The sequence below is a fragment of the Choloepus didactylus genome, chromosome 11, assembly GCF_015220235.1.
Source record: "Choloepus didactylus isolate mChoDid1 chromosome 11, mChoDid1.pri, whole genome shotgun sequence".
Classification (NCBI taxonomy): domain Eukaryota; kingdom Metazoa; phylum Chordata; class Mammalia; order Pilosa; family Megalonychidae; genus Choloepus; species Choloepus didactylus.
The window spans coordinates 59,333,356-59,348,173 of record NC_051317.1 but is presented as its reverse complement, the minus strand read 5'-3'; the positions used below and the strand labels follow the sequence as shown (position 1 = coordinate 59,348,173).

Sequence of the window (14,818 nt, the reverse complement as noted above, 5' to 3'; positions counted from 1 at the left end):
GAATTGCTATTAGTGGTCTTGTTTAAAAATCTAAATAAAAGCTACAACATGGATGGACCTTTAAAACATTATGCTACATGAAAGAAGTTAGACACAAAAAGCCACATGCTGTGAGATCCCATTTGTATGGAATATCTAGAATAGACAAATCTATAGACAGAAAGTGGTTTAATGGTTGCCAAGGTCCGGGGAATGTCTTCTAATGGGCATGGAGTTTCTTTTTGGGATGATAAAGATGTTCTGGAATTAGTTAGTGAGTGGTTATGGTCGTGCAACTTTGTGAGTATACTAAAACCCTCTGACTTGTATACTTTAAAAAGATGACTCTGATGGTATGTGAATTGTATCTCTTTTTTTCTCTAAAAGACCCTTCAAAACACTTCCTGGATTGGCTGCTATCTAAACTTTTACTTTTGTCTTTATACATTGGTTTAGATTTGGAGTCTTTAAAATGTAATTTACAGTGAAAGCATAATTTGTATTATCTCTAGGGATAATAGTGGTCCAGTTGTGCATCAAATGAAAATTTAGATAATGGCCATTGTTTGTAAAGAAAAGAGAAAATTCTTCTTTACTTAGTAGAATATCATCCTGTTCTAATTGCCTGCCATTATCAGTCCATAGTTAATAAAGAATAAATGTGTGATCCCTAAACAGCTAATGAATTTTAAGGGCTGTCGTATATTTTAATTTTAATTTTTTAGAGCAGCTATAGTTATATAAAAAATCATGCAGATAGTACAGAGTTCCTGTATTACCCCCTCCTACCACACAGTTTTCCCTGTTAACTAACATTTTACAATAATGTGGTACATTTGTTATAATTGATAAACCAGTATTATTATAATTATGTTATTAAACTAAGGTCCATGGTTTACATTAGAGCTCATTCTTTGTGTGTTGAACAGTTTTATGGGTTATTTTTATTTTAGCAACATATAAACACAAAATTTTCTATTTTAACCACTTTTAAGTATATAGTTCAGTGGTTTTAATTACGTTCAGTGTGTTGTGCTACCATCAACACCATTTTACCAAAATTTTTCCATCATCCTAAACTGAAACTTAAGCATTAAGTCCCCCTTGCCCACCCCTGCCCCGGGTAACCTGTATTCTAATTTCTGACCATGAATTTGCTTACTCTGTGTATTTCCTTTTGTGTCTCACTCATTCCATTCAGCATGATGTCTTCATTGTTCATCCATATTGTTGCATGTATCAGTACTATGTTCCTTTTTATGACTAATATTCCATTGAATGTATAAATTGCATTTTGTTTATCCATTCATCTATTTAGGGGCACTTAGGTTACTTCCACCTTTTGGTAAAACTGTGAAGAACATCAGTTTCCAAATATCTGTTCAAGTCCTTACTTTCAGTTCTTTGGGGTGTGTACCTAGAATGGGATTGCTAGGTCATATGGTAATTCTGTACTTACCTTTCTGAGAAACTGCCAAGTTGTTTTCCAGTTTTGCATCATTTTACATACCCACCAACAATGCCCAAGGGGTCCTATTTCTCTTCATCTTTTCCAGCACTTATTTTCATTTTTTAAATAATAAAAGTTGTCATATTTTAATAGTAATTTTAGCAAAAAATCTATTAATCTTTCACTTTTTTTCATTAAACAATTTACAAGATCTTTTTGAAATGCAAGTGTTATATTGTCTTAGTTTTGTTTTCATTACACAATTTTTAAAATTTGCATTTTCTTGGGTTTTTTTTTATTCTATTTTTAATTTTAAAACATTTTTAATGATACTTCATAAGTAGTTTGTCATTTTAGCATTTGAAAATGAGTAATTCTTTTAGTCTGTGAGCTGGTAAACATGTTTATGTTTTTATTTTTAGGCTATGGAGTTATTAGTAGAGAAAGCAATCAGTAGTGCTTCTAGCCCTCAGAGCCCTGGGGATGCACTGAGAAGAGTTTTTGAGTGCATTTCTTCAGGAATTATTCTTAAAGGCAAGTTTTACTTAATATTTAATGTTTTATTTTTTTAGTTTGATAGTTGAATAGATACTCTTCTTTTAAAAATAGGTAATTCTAAGACTTTCTCTTGCATTTGGTGATTGCTGCAGGTAGTCCTGGACTTCTGGATCCTTGTGAAAAGGACCCCTTTGATACCTTGGCAACAATGACTGAACAGCAGCGTGAAGACATCACATCCAGCGCACAGGTACTGTGTATTTCTAATTCCAAAGTTTTGTTGTATGGCTGCCTGAAGGTTGTTTGTTTGTTTGTTTGTTTGAATTGTCCTTTAGAAGAAATCACTGTATAGCATTCATTCTTCTGCTCCCTAAAAGGTAAGTAAACCCTTAGAGAGGATATTAGACAGCTACCTTACATTAGATTTCACTGAGATAATATTAAAATAATTATTCGATTATATGTACTATGTAATATGCAAATAATAGATGTATTTTCAGTGTCTCTAAATCTGAATGTTAGGTTATATATCAGGCTCAAGATCAGTAGAGAATTATTTATGTCTCCTGGTTCTACAGAAGGAGATACGCTATGTGGTTTATGGTCATTATTGTTATAATTTAGCATCTCCTGCCACTGGAAAGGCCATCTAATGTGGTAATTAAAAAGGTGGGCTTTGGCATCAGAATCCCTGGGTTTGAATACCACCTCTGCCATTTGTTAGTGTATGACCTTGAGAAATTCTCTGAACCACCCTGGAATCTCATCTATAAAATGAGCATAAAAAGAGTTCTGCCTCAAACAGGATTGTTGAGATTAATTGAATTAATACGTGTGACTACAGTAGCACCCGGTATGTTGAAGGATCTTCATGTTAGCTATTGTTATCATTATCATCATGTTATCAATCTTATTAGAAAAAGACTTATGGAAGGAAAAAAATACCTGAAACTAATTAATGAATCAAAAAAATCAATCAGTCTGACACCCAGGGAAGTGAATCTCCCTGGCAACGTGGAATATGACTCCTGGGGAGGAATGTAGACCCGGCATCGTGGGATGGAGAACATCTTCTTGACCAAAAGGGGGATGTGAAAGGAAATGAAATAAGCTTCAGTGGCAGAGAGATTCCAAAACGAGCCGAGAGATCACTCTGGTGGGCACTCTTACGCACACTTTAGACAACCTTTTTTAGGTTCTAAAGAATTGGGGTAGCTGGTGGTGGATACCTGAAACTATTAAACTACAACCCAGAACCCATGAATCTCGAAGACAGTTGTATAAAAATGTAGCTTATGAGGGGTGACAGTGGGATTGGGAATGCCATAAGGACCAAACTCCACTTTGTCTAGTTTATGGATGGATGTGTAGAAAAGTAGGGGAAGCAAACAAACAGACAAAGGTACCCAGTGTTCTTTTTTACTTCAATTGCTCTTTTTCACTCTAATTATTATTCTTGTTATTTTTGTGTGTGTGCTAATGAAGGTGTCAGGGATTGATTTAGGTGATGAATGTACAACTATGTAATGGTACTGTGAACAATCGAAAGTACAATTTGTTTTGTATGACTGCGTGGTATGTGAATATATCTCAATAAAATGATTAAAAAAAAAATCAATCAGTCTGAAACTGTTACAGCTTTCTTTTTTTGATTCCAGAAATGTACAGAGTAAAAAATAAAATTTGTATTAGCCATGAGTAATAATAATCCACTCTCAGTTGTGAGTTGTTGGATTTAAGACCTTGATTTGTTCTCTACTGCAAGGAAAATTTGGAATATGTCAGGATTAAATTGTTATGCCAAAAGTGTACTGGGGGGAAGGGTAGTAACAGAATATTATGGATATCTTACAGACTCAGAAGATGACCAGTTCTTGTGTAGGAGACAAGTTTAGTTTTTATTTCTTTGCGTTTAATTTTTTAGGAAAGGAGATAGTTGCCCTAAGTGGTTTTTCTTGCTTCCTTTGGCACTTAAAGAAGGAATTAGTTATAAATTTAAGGGAAAGGAAAATTAGGGTTAGAAACAGAGCACTTGAAAACTAATAGAATTCACAGCTGAAAAGAAAGCAAGTTTTTAAATGTCACCTTGAAGAAAAATGATCTGGTTTTAGGAGCTAGTTAAAGTTTTCCTTATTAAAAATGAAAGGGTTAATGTACTGTCTGATTCTATTTATGTAACATTCATGAAAAAAGATAACTATGGGGATAGAGAAAGGATGAATGGTTTCTAGATAGTGGTAATGGTTGAATAGCTTTATGAGTATACTAACCACTGAATTGTACACTTTTAACTCTTAAGGCATGTGAATTATATCTCAATAAAAATATAAACAGTTACATTGAAGAATATAACTGTATAATGAAAACAATCAACTTTAATGAAGTGATTGTAAAATCTCCTTGAGGTAGTTTAAGGGCTATATCCCCAGAAAATTGAGGAATAGGTTAAATTATATCTCAGAGTTCCATCTAGTCTTCAGATTCCATGAGATCTTCTGACCTTGATACCTAAGATACTCTAGTGCACCAGTACAGCTGAATGATGCCAGCCTTGTGCATTTCCTTCCACAGGGTGGCTTCTAGAAGCAGGTTGTGGTTTGCATAGAATATCAATGGTTTCAGAGTGTTTTGTTTGCTTGTTTTGTTTGTTTGGGGTTTTTGTTTGTTTGTTTGTTTTGTTCAAAATAGTAATAAGAAATTTTCCAGTAGTTTCTTGTGATGAATCCATAGGCACTAACCTGGTCACAGGTATGCAAAGCTGTCAGCAGCATGAGAGCCCCAGTACTAAGCATGAATAGGTCTCCAAAATTTTTGTTAATCATCTTTGATTTCAAAAACCCCTCTGTCAGGTAGCAGATGACATCTGGATATAGTAGCTTGAATATACTGGCAGAGGCTTTAGGCCCAAAAATAAGCCTGAGGCCTGTCCCCTTTATCAGGGTCCTCAGGAGCAGGCACACGCAGAATATGGATCTCAGTATTACCTAGTCCTGGATATTTGAAGGGATAAAGATACAGCGCAGGCCTTGTCCTTGCAACTTAGAGGTAAAGCCCAGCTTCCAGTAGGAAATGAAGCAGTTCTTCATTGTATTCACAGTGGAACCATAGAATGGGGTCTTGATGTCCACATTGTGTTCAAAGCCTTTGGTCACAGCTCCATTGAGTCTGAATACATGGACATCAATGTTCGGGCCCTTGCGGGAATCGTTTAGGATACCTCTGTTAACCTACCATAGCACACCAAATGCAGTCTGCAGGCAGCTCCTTTGGAGGCAGCAAATATCTCTGTCCTCCCCTGCCAGCTGTAAGGGGGGCTTACTATGGTTCCTGAGTGAAGAGACCAACTCACAGCAGCACCTAGAGTGCAGCAGGTCCCAGAAGGGGGATGGGGTGGGGGTGGGGAAGGGCCTGAAAGGTGAGTTAAAGGGCGTGGTGGCAGTGCTGCCTCTTAAAAAGACTGAAGGTTGCCTGTGGAAGTGTGCAGCTGACGGTTGGTGGCATGTGAGTTACAATGAAGTGGTATGAAGGAGGGTTGTCTAGAATCAGAAGGAAAACTCTCTTGTGCCAGCATTCAATGCTTTAGGTCCCAAAGTATGTTCGAGATGATATAGTGTCTCTGGCTCTGCCACCAAAAAGTACAAGGTGGAGAGGATTGCAGAGCTGGTAGCCACAGGCAGGAGCAGCAGCCAGAAGAGCAGGCTGTGGAGAACCCCGTTCAGCCCTCAGGGCGGCTAAGGGGAGAGGCCCTGGGTGGACTGGGCAGCCGCCCTGCCTGTTCCCTCCCCTCACCTCCTGGCCCTGCAACTCCCTGCTCTGTGGGAACTGGGCAGCTGGATTCCGCTGTGGACTGCACAGTGGGGTCCAGGATGTGGGAATGTTGTTCTAGCATCCAGAGTCCCCGGTGCCCCTTTGGTGCTGCCCCTGCCCAGGGACTCAGACAGCTGGGACCTGCACTGCTATACACCTGGTGCTGGGAGTCCAGGCTGGGCAGGTGCATCAGTACATTTCTAAAGATTGCTTATGGTGAATATCAAATAATTTTCAGCTACAGGGAAATAAACAACCACATTAGAATAGACATTAGCATTATATTTAAGCTGTAGAAGTTTAGTGGAAGACAGAAAACATGAGATTTTTAAAAGCATGAGATAAGAAGACATGGTTCAGTACCAAAGTTTGCATTCTCTTGCCTTGGAAAACAACAGGGTGTCACTTTGGCTCTGAGTTCTGCTGATAGTTTAATTGGGTTCTTTACCGAGAGGACCCAAAAACATTTGGGATGCAACCCATGACTGTGCCTACGCACATGGACAGTCATAGAAAAAGTTGGAAAGTATGAGAATATGAACCAAAGAAGGGTTCATTCTAATGAGGGAGACACATTTTGTTTTGCTCTATATTGTTTCAGGATGGTAGTTTCGGGATGTTTTTGATTAGTTTTGTTTTTAGCAAACAATATTAATTTTTCTGAAGATTTATTGTATAAATTTATTTTTATAAAACAATCAGATGCACACAGAAAAGCCTTGAAGTAAAAACCCCAGAACATATGGAGCATTTCAGTTGTGAAACAAATGTTGTTTGAGATGTTTCTTTCAAAATGCTTTTTTGATATTGTTGAAGGGGGGATAGGAGGTATGCTTAATAAGAATTACTGTTTTGACTTTTTAAATTAACTCTTAAATTCTGACTCTCTGTTTCAGTTTGCATTGAGACTTCTTGCATTCCGCCAGATACACAAAGTTCTAGGCATGGATCCATTGCCCCAAATGAGCCAGCGTTTTAACATCCACAACAACAGGAAACGAAGAAGGGATAGTGATGGAATTGATGGATTTGAAGCTGAGGGGAAAAAAGACAAAAAGGATTATGATAACTTTTAAAAAGTTTGTGTAAATCTTCAGTGTTAAAAAAATACAGGTGCCCGTTGTTTGGTTGTTTTTCATTCATAATAATGTCTACTTTGAAAAATTTATTGAGAATTTAAAGAATTTCATGGAAGAACCAAGTTTTTCTATGACATTTAAAAGTTAATGTACAGTGTTAGGTATTATATGAATGGAAATACACCAAAAAAAAAAAAATTGTGCTCCGACTAGGGGAAAAACTGGTTCAGATTTTTTTTCCCATTATTTGGTTTTATCTACTGGTTATCCTAGCTCCCCCTATTTTTGTGTCTTTTATTAACTAGTGCATTGTCTTATTAAATCTTTACTGTATTTAATGCAGTATTTGTGCTTCAGTTCTGTGTATTTTGATATTTTTATTTAGAGGTTTGTTTGCTCTTTGACACTAGTTGTAAGTTACTTTTGAGCTAGTAGACAATATCCTTTACCCCTTCTTAATATTTTACAGCAGTGCGTTTTTTTGTAACGTGAGACTGCAGAATTTTTTCCCTTTAGTTTTGTTATTCTGTATGTGAAGGATTACAATACAAAAAGTTATACTGCCATTTGAATGCTCAGAACTGAATATTTCTGCAGGTCTTGTGGCATTTGTCTCTCTAGTGTGATATATAAAAGTGTAATTAAGACAGATTTCTGTTAATCTAATCAAGTTTGCTGTTAGTTGTGCATTAGCAGTATAAAAGCTAATATATACTATATGGTCTTGCAAAATTTTAAAGCCTCTGCATAATTGATTTAAAAAATGCATGACACTTTTGTTTTTAATAGACTTTTAAAATTATAATTTTAGTTTAACATGTAGACCTTTGTACAGTTGACTTTTTGACATAGCAAGGCCAAAAATAACTTTCTGAATTTTTTTTTTCTTCTGTGTAAGTGGAAAGGGCATTTTCACATGAGTGGGCTAACCAATATTTTCAAAAAAACTTTATCATTGTGCAATTACCAACAATAACTAGCCCTTAATTATGGTGACAGTTCCGTATTTGTGTGTGTGAGATTACTCTAGCAACTATTACAGTATAACACAGTTGGATGTTCCCCCCCAACACCCCATCACCCAGATAATTTGCAGTTCTATTAATGGTGAGGTTGATAAAGTATTACTGACAAAAAATTAAGATTAAGAAAAAAAAACCAGAAAATTATTTAGTGTGGCCATCTTACATGCTTATGTCGTCAACAAAAAAGCTAAAATATTCTAGCAGTGGTGTAATGAAAGTTACATCTTACTGTTGATGTGTGTATGCTCTGGTATACAGATGTCATTTTGTTGTTACAGCACTACAGTGAAATACACAAATAAAAACTTAAATTCATATAATGACTTAAATGTATTACATGTTAGAATTGACATCATAGACTACTTTGAAATGACTTATGCTTCAGTAAAACCATATGCAAATTTATTGGGTACTTATATCTTACTTTTGACAACTGTTAGTAGCCTGAGCATATAATTTCCAGAAAATTTTGTGATTCAATACTATATTGGTTTGATTTCTTTCTAGGGTCAGAATCTTCCCAGTCTCTTAGAGGGACAGGAACCACTGAGAAATAGAACAGGAGACTCAAGCTCTTCTCCTGTTTGTCATATACCACTTGTTTTAGTTTCTCAGCTATAAAACAAATTCCGTACAATGGGTTGGCTTAACAACAGGAGTTTATTGACTTTTAGTTTTAGAAGGTAGAGGCTTGCTTCCTCCCAGGGTCGATATCATCTGACTGTATTGCATTCCTTTGGGGTTCGTTGGCTTGTCTATCTCACGGAAATGCACATGGTGGCATCTTCTTTCTCTTCCAGGTTTCATTGACTTCCAGCTCTATCTGCTCCCATGGTTTCTCCTCCATGTCCAATTTTATTTGCTTATAAGTACTTCATCCATATTGGATTAAGGCCCACTCTCATTCAGTTTGGGCACAACCTTAACTAATAACACGTATTTCAAGATTCTTCCTTTTCTTTTTTTTAATACAGTTTTTTTTTTTGAGATATACTCACACACCATATAAACTATCCAAAATATACAATCACTGCCAAGCCCCTTCTTTTAAATGGGTTCATGCCCACAGGACCAGGGGTTGGGGCCTGAACACGCCTTCATGGGGAGTATGTATTTCCCTTTTCTTTTTTTTTTTTTTAATTTAATCTTTCTGGGTCTAATTTTACTCTTTGCATATCTAATTATCCAGTAAAATTTTGGAAATTTTGTTTCTCACAGTTCTCTTACTTAAGAGGGAAGGAAAGAACTGGCATTTATTATGCACTAATGGTAGGCACAAGGCCAGGTCTTTTTGCATGTTTTTCCATTTAAAACTATTGTAACAATAATATCAAGTGAAAATGCTGTATTTCTTTTTTTCTAGATGAGGAAACTGGACTGCAAAGTGGCTAAATAACTAAAGCCCATGCATCTATTTTAAGTGACAAAGTTGAAATCGAGGCTCAGATTTCAAACTTCATGCTTAACATTTTGCCAGGCTTCCCCCTTAGCCTTGCAGTTGTGTTCTAAAACTCATTTCAAAATTTTACATCAGGTTTGGGTAAATTGCTAGAAATACAATTACTGCCACTTAAATTTTCTAATAAAGTTATTTTTTGTAGCATATCTATAGCAAGGTCCATATTAACTATCTTGGATGAAATAATAACATGGTTTGATTATTCATTAGTTGCTTCAGCTTTAACAATTCTTAAAACTATAAACTCAATCAAAAGAATCATAGTTATCATCCTGCATCCTTGAAACCATTGTTTTGCCAACTCTTACTTGCTTATTCTCTGCATTTCAGGCTTGATTTCCCTGTTACTAGTTAGTGCATATTTATGTTAGAATAATTTGATGATAATCTGTGATAACCCAAATAAAACAAATTCGTTCTTCCCACCCTCAGTTACATAATGCATTCCAAATTAGATTTTGGAATTAGATTTCTGTTTCTTTAAATGAACTACAATTTAATATGCAAAATTCCATGTTACTCAAAAGAGAGCGACCAAGATTTTGAATTTGTTTGAAACCATGCCATGTAGTTGAGGCACAGAGCAGGAGGGACAGATAAGAGATGCTGTGAGAGAGAAAAGATCATGACTGTCTTCTAATATGAATGTCTATGAAAAAAGGTATTAGTTGAAGAAATAGCTTTCTAACAATTTTAACTGCAGCGATAAAAAGGTTGGGATTGGTTTGCACTTACCGCCTAAGTTCAAAATTATAACCACTTCTTTAAAGATTTTGTTTATAGGTCCCCTAATGGTTTGAAGTTATATAAGATTATCTTTTCCAAGTTTCCAAGTTTAAAGTGCTGTTGTACTATTAGCCCAAGTACCTAGGGACAGAAGGGTGGAACTCAATGGCTATCTGCCTCAAAGTTGAAAATTATTTCATGTCAGCCAAAATATTGGCATAAACAAGGTTTTGGGAAAATAGGTCATCATTTTGCTTCACCTTAACTCTTCTCTTGTTTTCCACAGTACGGAAGTTCTTTTTTTCTTTCCTACCACTCTGAACATTCCTTCTTGGTTTCTGCTGCTTATAAGTGACACTTAACATGATTCTGTCATCAGCATTTTCTCTGTAGGTACATACTTGATGATCTCATCCATCCTCCAAGCTTCAGCTACTACCCTTGGTTAAAATTATTTCCAAATCCTCTCTGTATCTAAACTCTAGTCTTGGTTTATTACTTTTTTCCCTGTCTCTGTCTGCCTGCTGTCCTGGATTCTTCCTCCTAAAATATCTATTTGGTCATGTCACTGTTCCTCAGTGTTATTTTATTTTCATAACATTGCTACATGGTACGTAATCATTACAGATGAGCAAACTGGGGTTTGAGGTTAAGTAACTTGCCCTTACAATAATAAAAAATCATTTGAATGCTAGTTTCTTCCTGAATTAAGTCAGATCATCAGAAAGCTAGATACTTGGAGAGTTCTATTGACTTCAGTCTCAGCTTTTAACCTTTCTGCTTTAGTACCTCCTATAGATGTGTCTTTTGAGCCACACCTTACTCTGCAGATCAGTTTCAAAGTACGATTCAACAAGTAGCGATAGAGCAAATTTCAAAGACTGTTATGGGTTATAGTTCCACCATTTCAGTTCTTTCCTTCTAGCTATTCCAACACCCCAGCAACTAAGAATAAGATAATTATTTATAGAGATTCAGTGTTCATAATCCTTTGGTAAATTCCATCTTATCTGTTGCTACCCCTTCCTCTAGTTTAATCACTTTCCTGATCTTCAGGGATGTCTAGGGAATGACCGCCTTAACTTATTCATGTTGAAAAGTGGTGTCAGCATTACGGGAATAGGTGACACATCTAGTTGTTCTTGAAGAGGCTGTTGCCTCTGGGTTTTGGGACTTAGCTGGCATAGGAACTTGCTGTAGGATTTAATTTTCTGAAGAAGCAGCTTAGTGATGAAACTTCTATAGAATCTCAGAGATCTGGGTTTTCTTTAGAGTTTTTGGGACTACTGTTGATTTGGGCTTATCATACTGTAGCAATTTAGCATATCTGCTGAAGCTTGCATAGGAGTAATCTCCAGGACAGCCTATCAACTCTATTTGAAATCTCTTAGCCACTACTGAAACTTTATTTTGTTGCCTTTCTTTTCCCCCCTTTTGGTCAAAAAGGCATTATCAACCCATTGGTGCAAGGGTCAGGGTCCCACGTTGCCAGGGAGACTTGTTTACCTGGGGGGTCTTGTCCCACATTAAGGGGAGGGTGATGAATTTATTTGCAGAGTTGGGCTTAGAGAGAGTCCACATTTGAGCAACAAAAGAAGTTCTCCGGAGGTGACTCGTAGACATAATTATAGGTAGGCTTAGCCTCCCTTTACAACCGTAAGTTTCACAAGAGCAAGCCTCAAGATCGAGGCCTTGACTTACAAAATAGGTGGTTCCTAAGTTCACATAGCCTATGTTCCAACAATAATCCATTCCTATCTCACATTATTATCACTTATTTGTACAGTCTTCATCACTTGCCATTTTAAACAAATCTCATGACCCAAAACATCTCACAGCTCTTGTCAGCCCCCAGTTACTTGTTTTCAGCCCTTAATTATTTGTCCCTAGTACTTGTGTTGTACTAGTAAGGTATGCCTGTTAATTATAGTTCCTAGTATACAATGAGTAGATTTTTCCCATCTACCACTCTGTTGCCAACTCTCTACAGTGTCATACTTTAGAAGTGTATCCTGCAACCATGTAACTGTATTTGCAGTGCTGATCAGTGGGATACATACACGGCTTTAAACAACCCCCTTCAATCCTGTTCACCATCAGTGCAGCCCTGATACTTAAATTCCCATTAACAGTCATCACCCCATCCAGTCCCATACCTTTAAATTCACCCTCGTTAACATCTGAACATAATAGGTTATCATTCCCCCTTCACTAGCTTCGTCTATCATTAGTTCTCCAATATTCTACATTATCAGCCATTGACTTTACATTGTTCAGGGAGTTCATAGTAGTGGTAACATAATCTCTCCTTTTATGTCTGGCTTATTTCACTCAGCATTATATCTTCAAAATGCATATGTTTCAGGACCTTGTTTCTTTTTATTGCTGCTTAGTATTCCATTTATGTATGTACCACATTTTATTTATCTACTTGTCTGTTGAAGGACATTTAGATTGTTTTCATCTCTTGGCAACTGTGAACAATGCCACTGTGAACATCAGTGTACAAATGTCTGTTTCTGTCACTGCTTTCTCATCTTCTGCTTATATATTGAGAAGTGGAAATGCAGGATCGTAGAGTAATTCAATATGTAGTTTTCTGAGAAACCACCAGACTGTCTTCCACAGTGGCTGTACCATTATGTATTCCCAACGGCAATGAATAAGAGTTCCAATTTCTCCACATCCTCTCCAGCATGTGTTGTTTCCTGTTTGTTTAATGGCAGCCGTTCTTACTGGTGTGAAATGGTATCTCATTGTGGTTTTGACTTGCATTTCTTTAACAGTTAGTGAAGGTGAACATTTTTTCATATGTTTTCCAGCTGTTTGTATTTCCTCTTTGGAAAAATGTCTTTTCATATCTTTAGACCATTTTATAATTGGGCTGTTTGTACTATTGTTGCTGAGTTGTAGAATTTATATATGCAGGATGCCAGTCTCTTATCAGATACATGGTTTCCAAATATTTTCTGCCATTGAGTTGGCTGCCTCTTCACCTTTTCAGCCAAGTGTTTTGAAGCCCAGAAGCTTTTGATTTTGATGAGTTCCCATTTATCTATTTTTTCTTTTTTCGCTTGTGCTTTGGGTGTAAGGTCTAAGAAGCAACCTCCTATTACTAGGTCTTGAAGATGTTTCCCTACATTATCTTCTAGGAGGTTTATGGTTTATTGAGATCTTTGATCCACTTTGAGTTAATTATAGTATAGGGTGAGGTAAGGGTCCTTTTTCATTCTTTTGTTTATGGCTATCCATTTGTCACAGCCCCATTTGCTGAAGAAACTGTCCTGACCCAGTTCAGTGGACTTGGGAGTCTATTTCTGAACTCTTGTTTGATTCCGTTGATCAATATATCTTCTCTTTGTGCCAGTACCATGCTGTTTTGCCCACTGTGGCTTATAGTAGGCTTTAAAGTCAGGAAGTGTAAGTCCTTCCACTTTGTTCTTCTTTTTTAAGATGTTTTTGACAATTTGAGGCCCCTTTCCCTTCCAAATAAATTTGATAACTAGCTTTCCCAAGTCTGCAAAATAGATTGTTGGAATTTTGATGCAAAAGTCCTAAACAAAATAGTTGCAAATTGAATCCAAAGGCACATTAAAAGAATTACACACCACAACCAAGTGGGGTTCATTCCTGGCATTTGCATTTCTCTGATAGCTAGTGAAGGTAAACATTTTTGCATGTGTTTTTCAGCTGTTTGTATTTCCTCTTTGGAAAAATGCCTTTTCATATCTTTTTCCCATTTTATAATTGGGCTGAAGAAATAAAATCGAACCTGTAGATCAGTTTGGGTAGAATTGACAACTTAACGACATTCATCCTTCCTATCCATGAGCATGGAATATCTTTCCACTATTTAGGTCCTTTTTTATTTTTTTTAATAAAGTTTTGTAATTCTCTCTGTAGAAGCCTTTTACATCCTTGGTTAAGTTTATTCCTAGGTACTTGATTTTCTTAGTTGCTATTGTGAATGGACTTGTTTCTTGATTGCCTCATCAGTTAGGTCATTACTAGTGTATAGGAACATTATTGACTTCTTTGCATTAATCTTGTATCCTGCCACTCCGCTGAATTTATTAGCTCAAGTAGCTTTGTCATCGACTTCTCAGGATTTTCCAAATATAAGATCATATCATCTGCAAATGATGAGAGTTTTACTTTTTCTTTTCCAATTTGGATGGATACCTTGTATTTCTTTGTCTTGGCGAATTGCTCTGGCTAGAACTTATAGCACAATGTAGAATAATAGAGGTGACAGTGGCCATCCTTGTCTCGTTCTGATCTTAGGGAGAAAGGCTCTCGGCCTTCACTGTTGAGTACTATGCTGACTGGGTTTGTCATATACGCCCTTTATCATATTGAGGAAGGTTCCCTCTGTTTCTACCTTTTGAAGTGTTTTTATCAAAAAGTGATGATCATTTGATTTTTCCCTTTCGATTTGTTAGTGTATTACATTACTTGATTTTCTTATGTTGAACCACCCTTGCATCCAGTAATGAACCCCACTTGATTGTGGTGTGTAACTCTTTTAATGTGCCTTTGGATTCGATTTGCAAGTATTTTGTTTAGGATTTTTGCATCTATATTCATTAGGAGCTTGGCCTATAGTTTTCCTTTTTTGTAGCATCTTTATTTGGTTTTGGTGTCAGAGTGATGCTAGCTTCATAAAATGAGTTAGGTTGTGTTCCTTTTTCTTCAGTTTTTTGAAAGAGTTTAAGCAGGAGTGGTGTCAATTGTTTTTGAAAGTTTGGTAAAATTCCCCTGTGAAGCCTTCTGGCCCTGAGCTTTTATTTGTAGA

At 36.5% G+C, this 14,818-nt stretch overlaps 1 protein-coding gene and 1 pseudogene across 2 annotated transcripts in view; one reads left to right on the top strand and one right to left on the bottom strand.

Moving 5' to 3' along the window:
* Positions 1 to 8,155, top strand: part of ZFR (zinc finger RNA binding protein) — a 107,506-nt gene extending 99,351 nt beyond the window's left edge. The window contains exons 18-20 of one of the 2 annotated variants that reach the window (XM_037798809.1): positions 1,852 to 1,963; positions 2,080 to 2,177; positions 6,631 to 8,155. In XM_037798809.1, coding sequence (XP_037654737.1) covers positions 1,852 to 1,963; positions 2,080 to 2,177; positions 6,631 to 6,810 — 390 coding nt within the window. In that variant the 3' untranslated portion in view covers positions 6,811 to 8,155. Of the gene's footprint in view, positions 1 to 1,851; positions 1,964 to 2,079; positions 2,178 to 6,630 lie in introns of those variants that run through there. The other variant, XR_005210901.1, reaches the window with a different exon arrangement.
* Positions 4,621 to 5,924, bottom strand: LOC119506512 (annotated as a pseudogene).
* Positions 8,156 to 14,818: the final 6,663 nt, after the last annotated feature.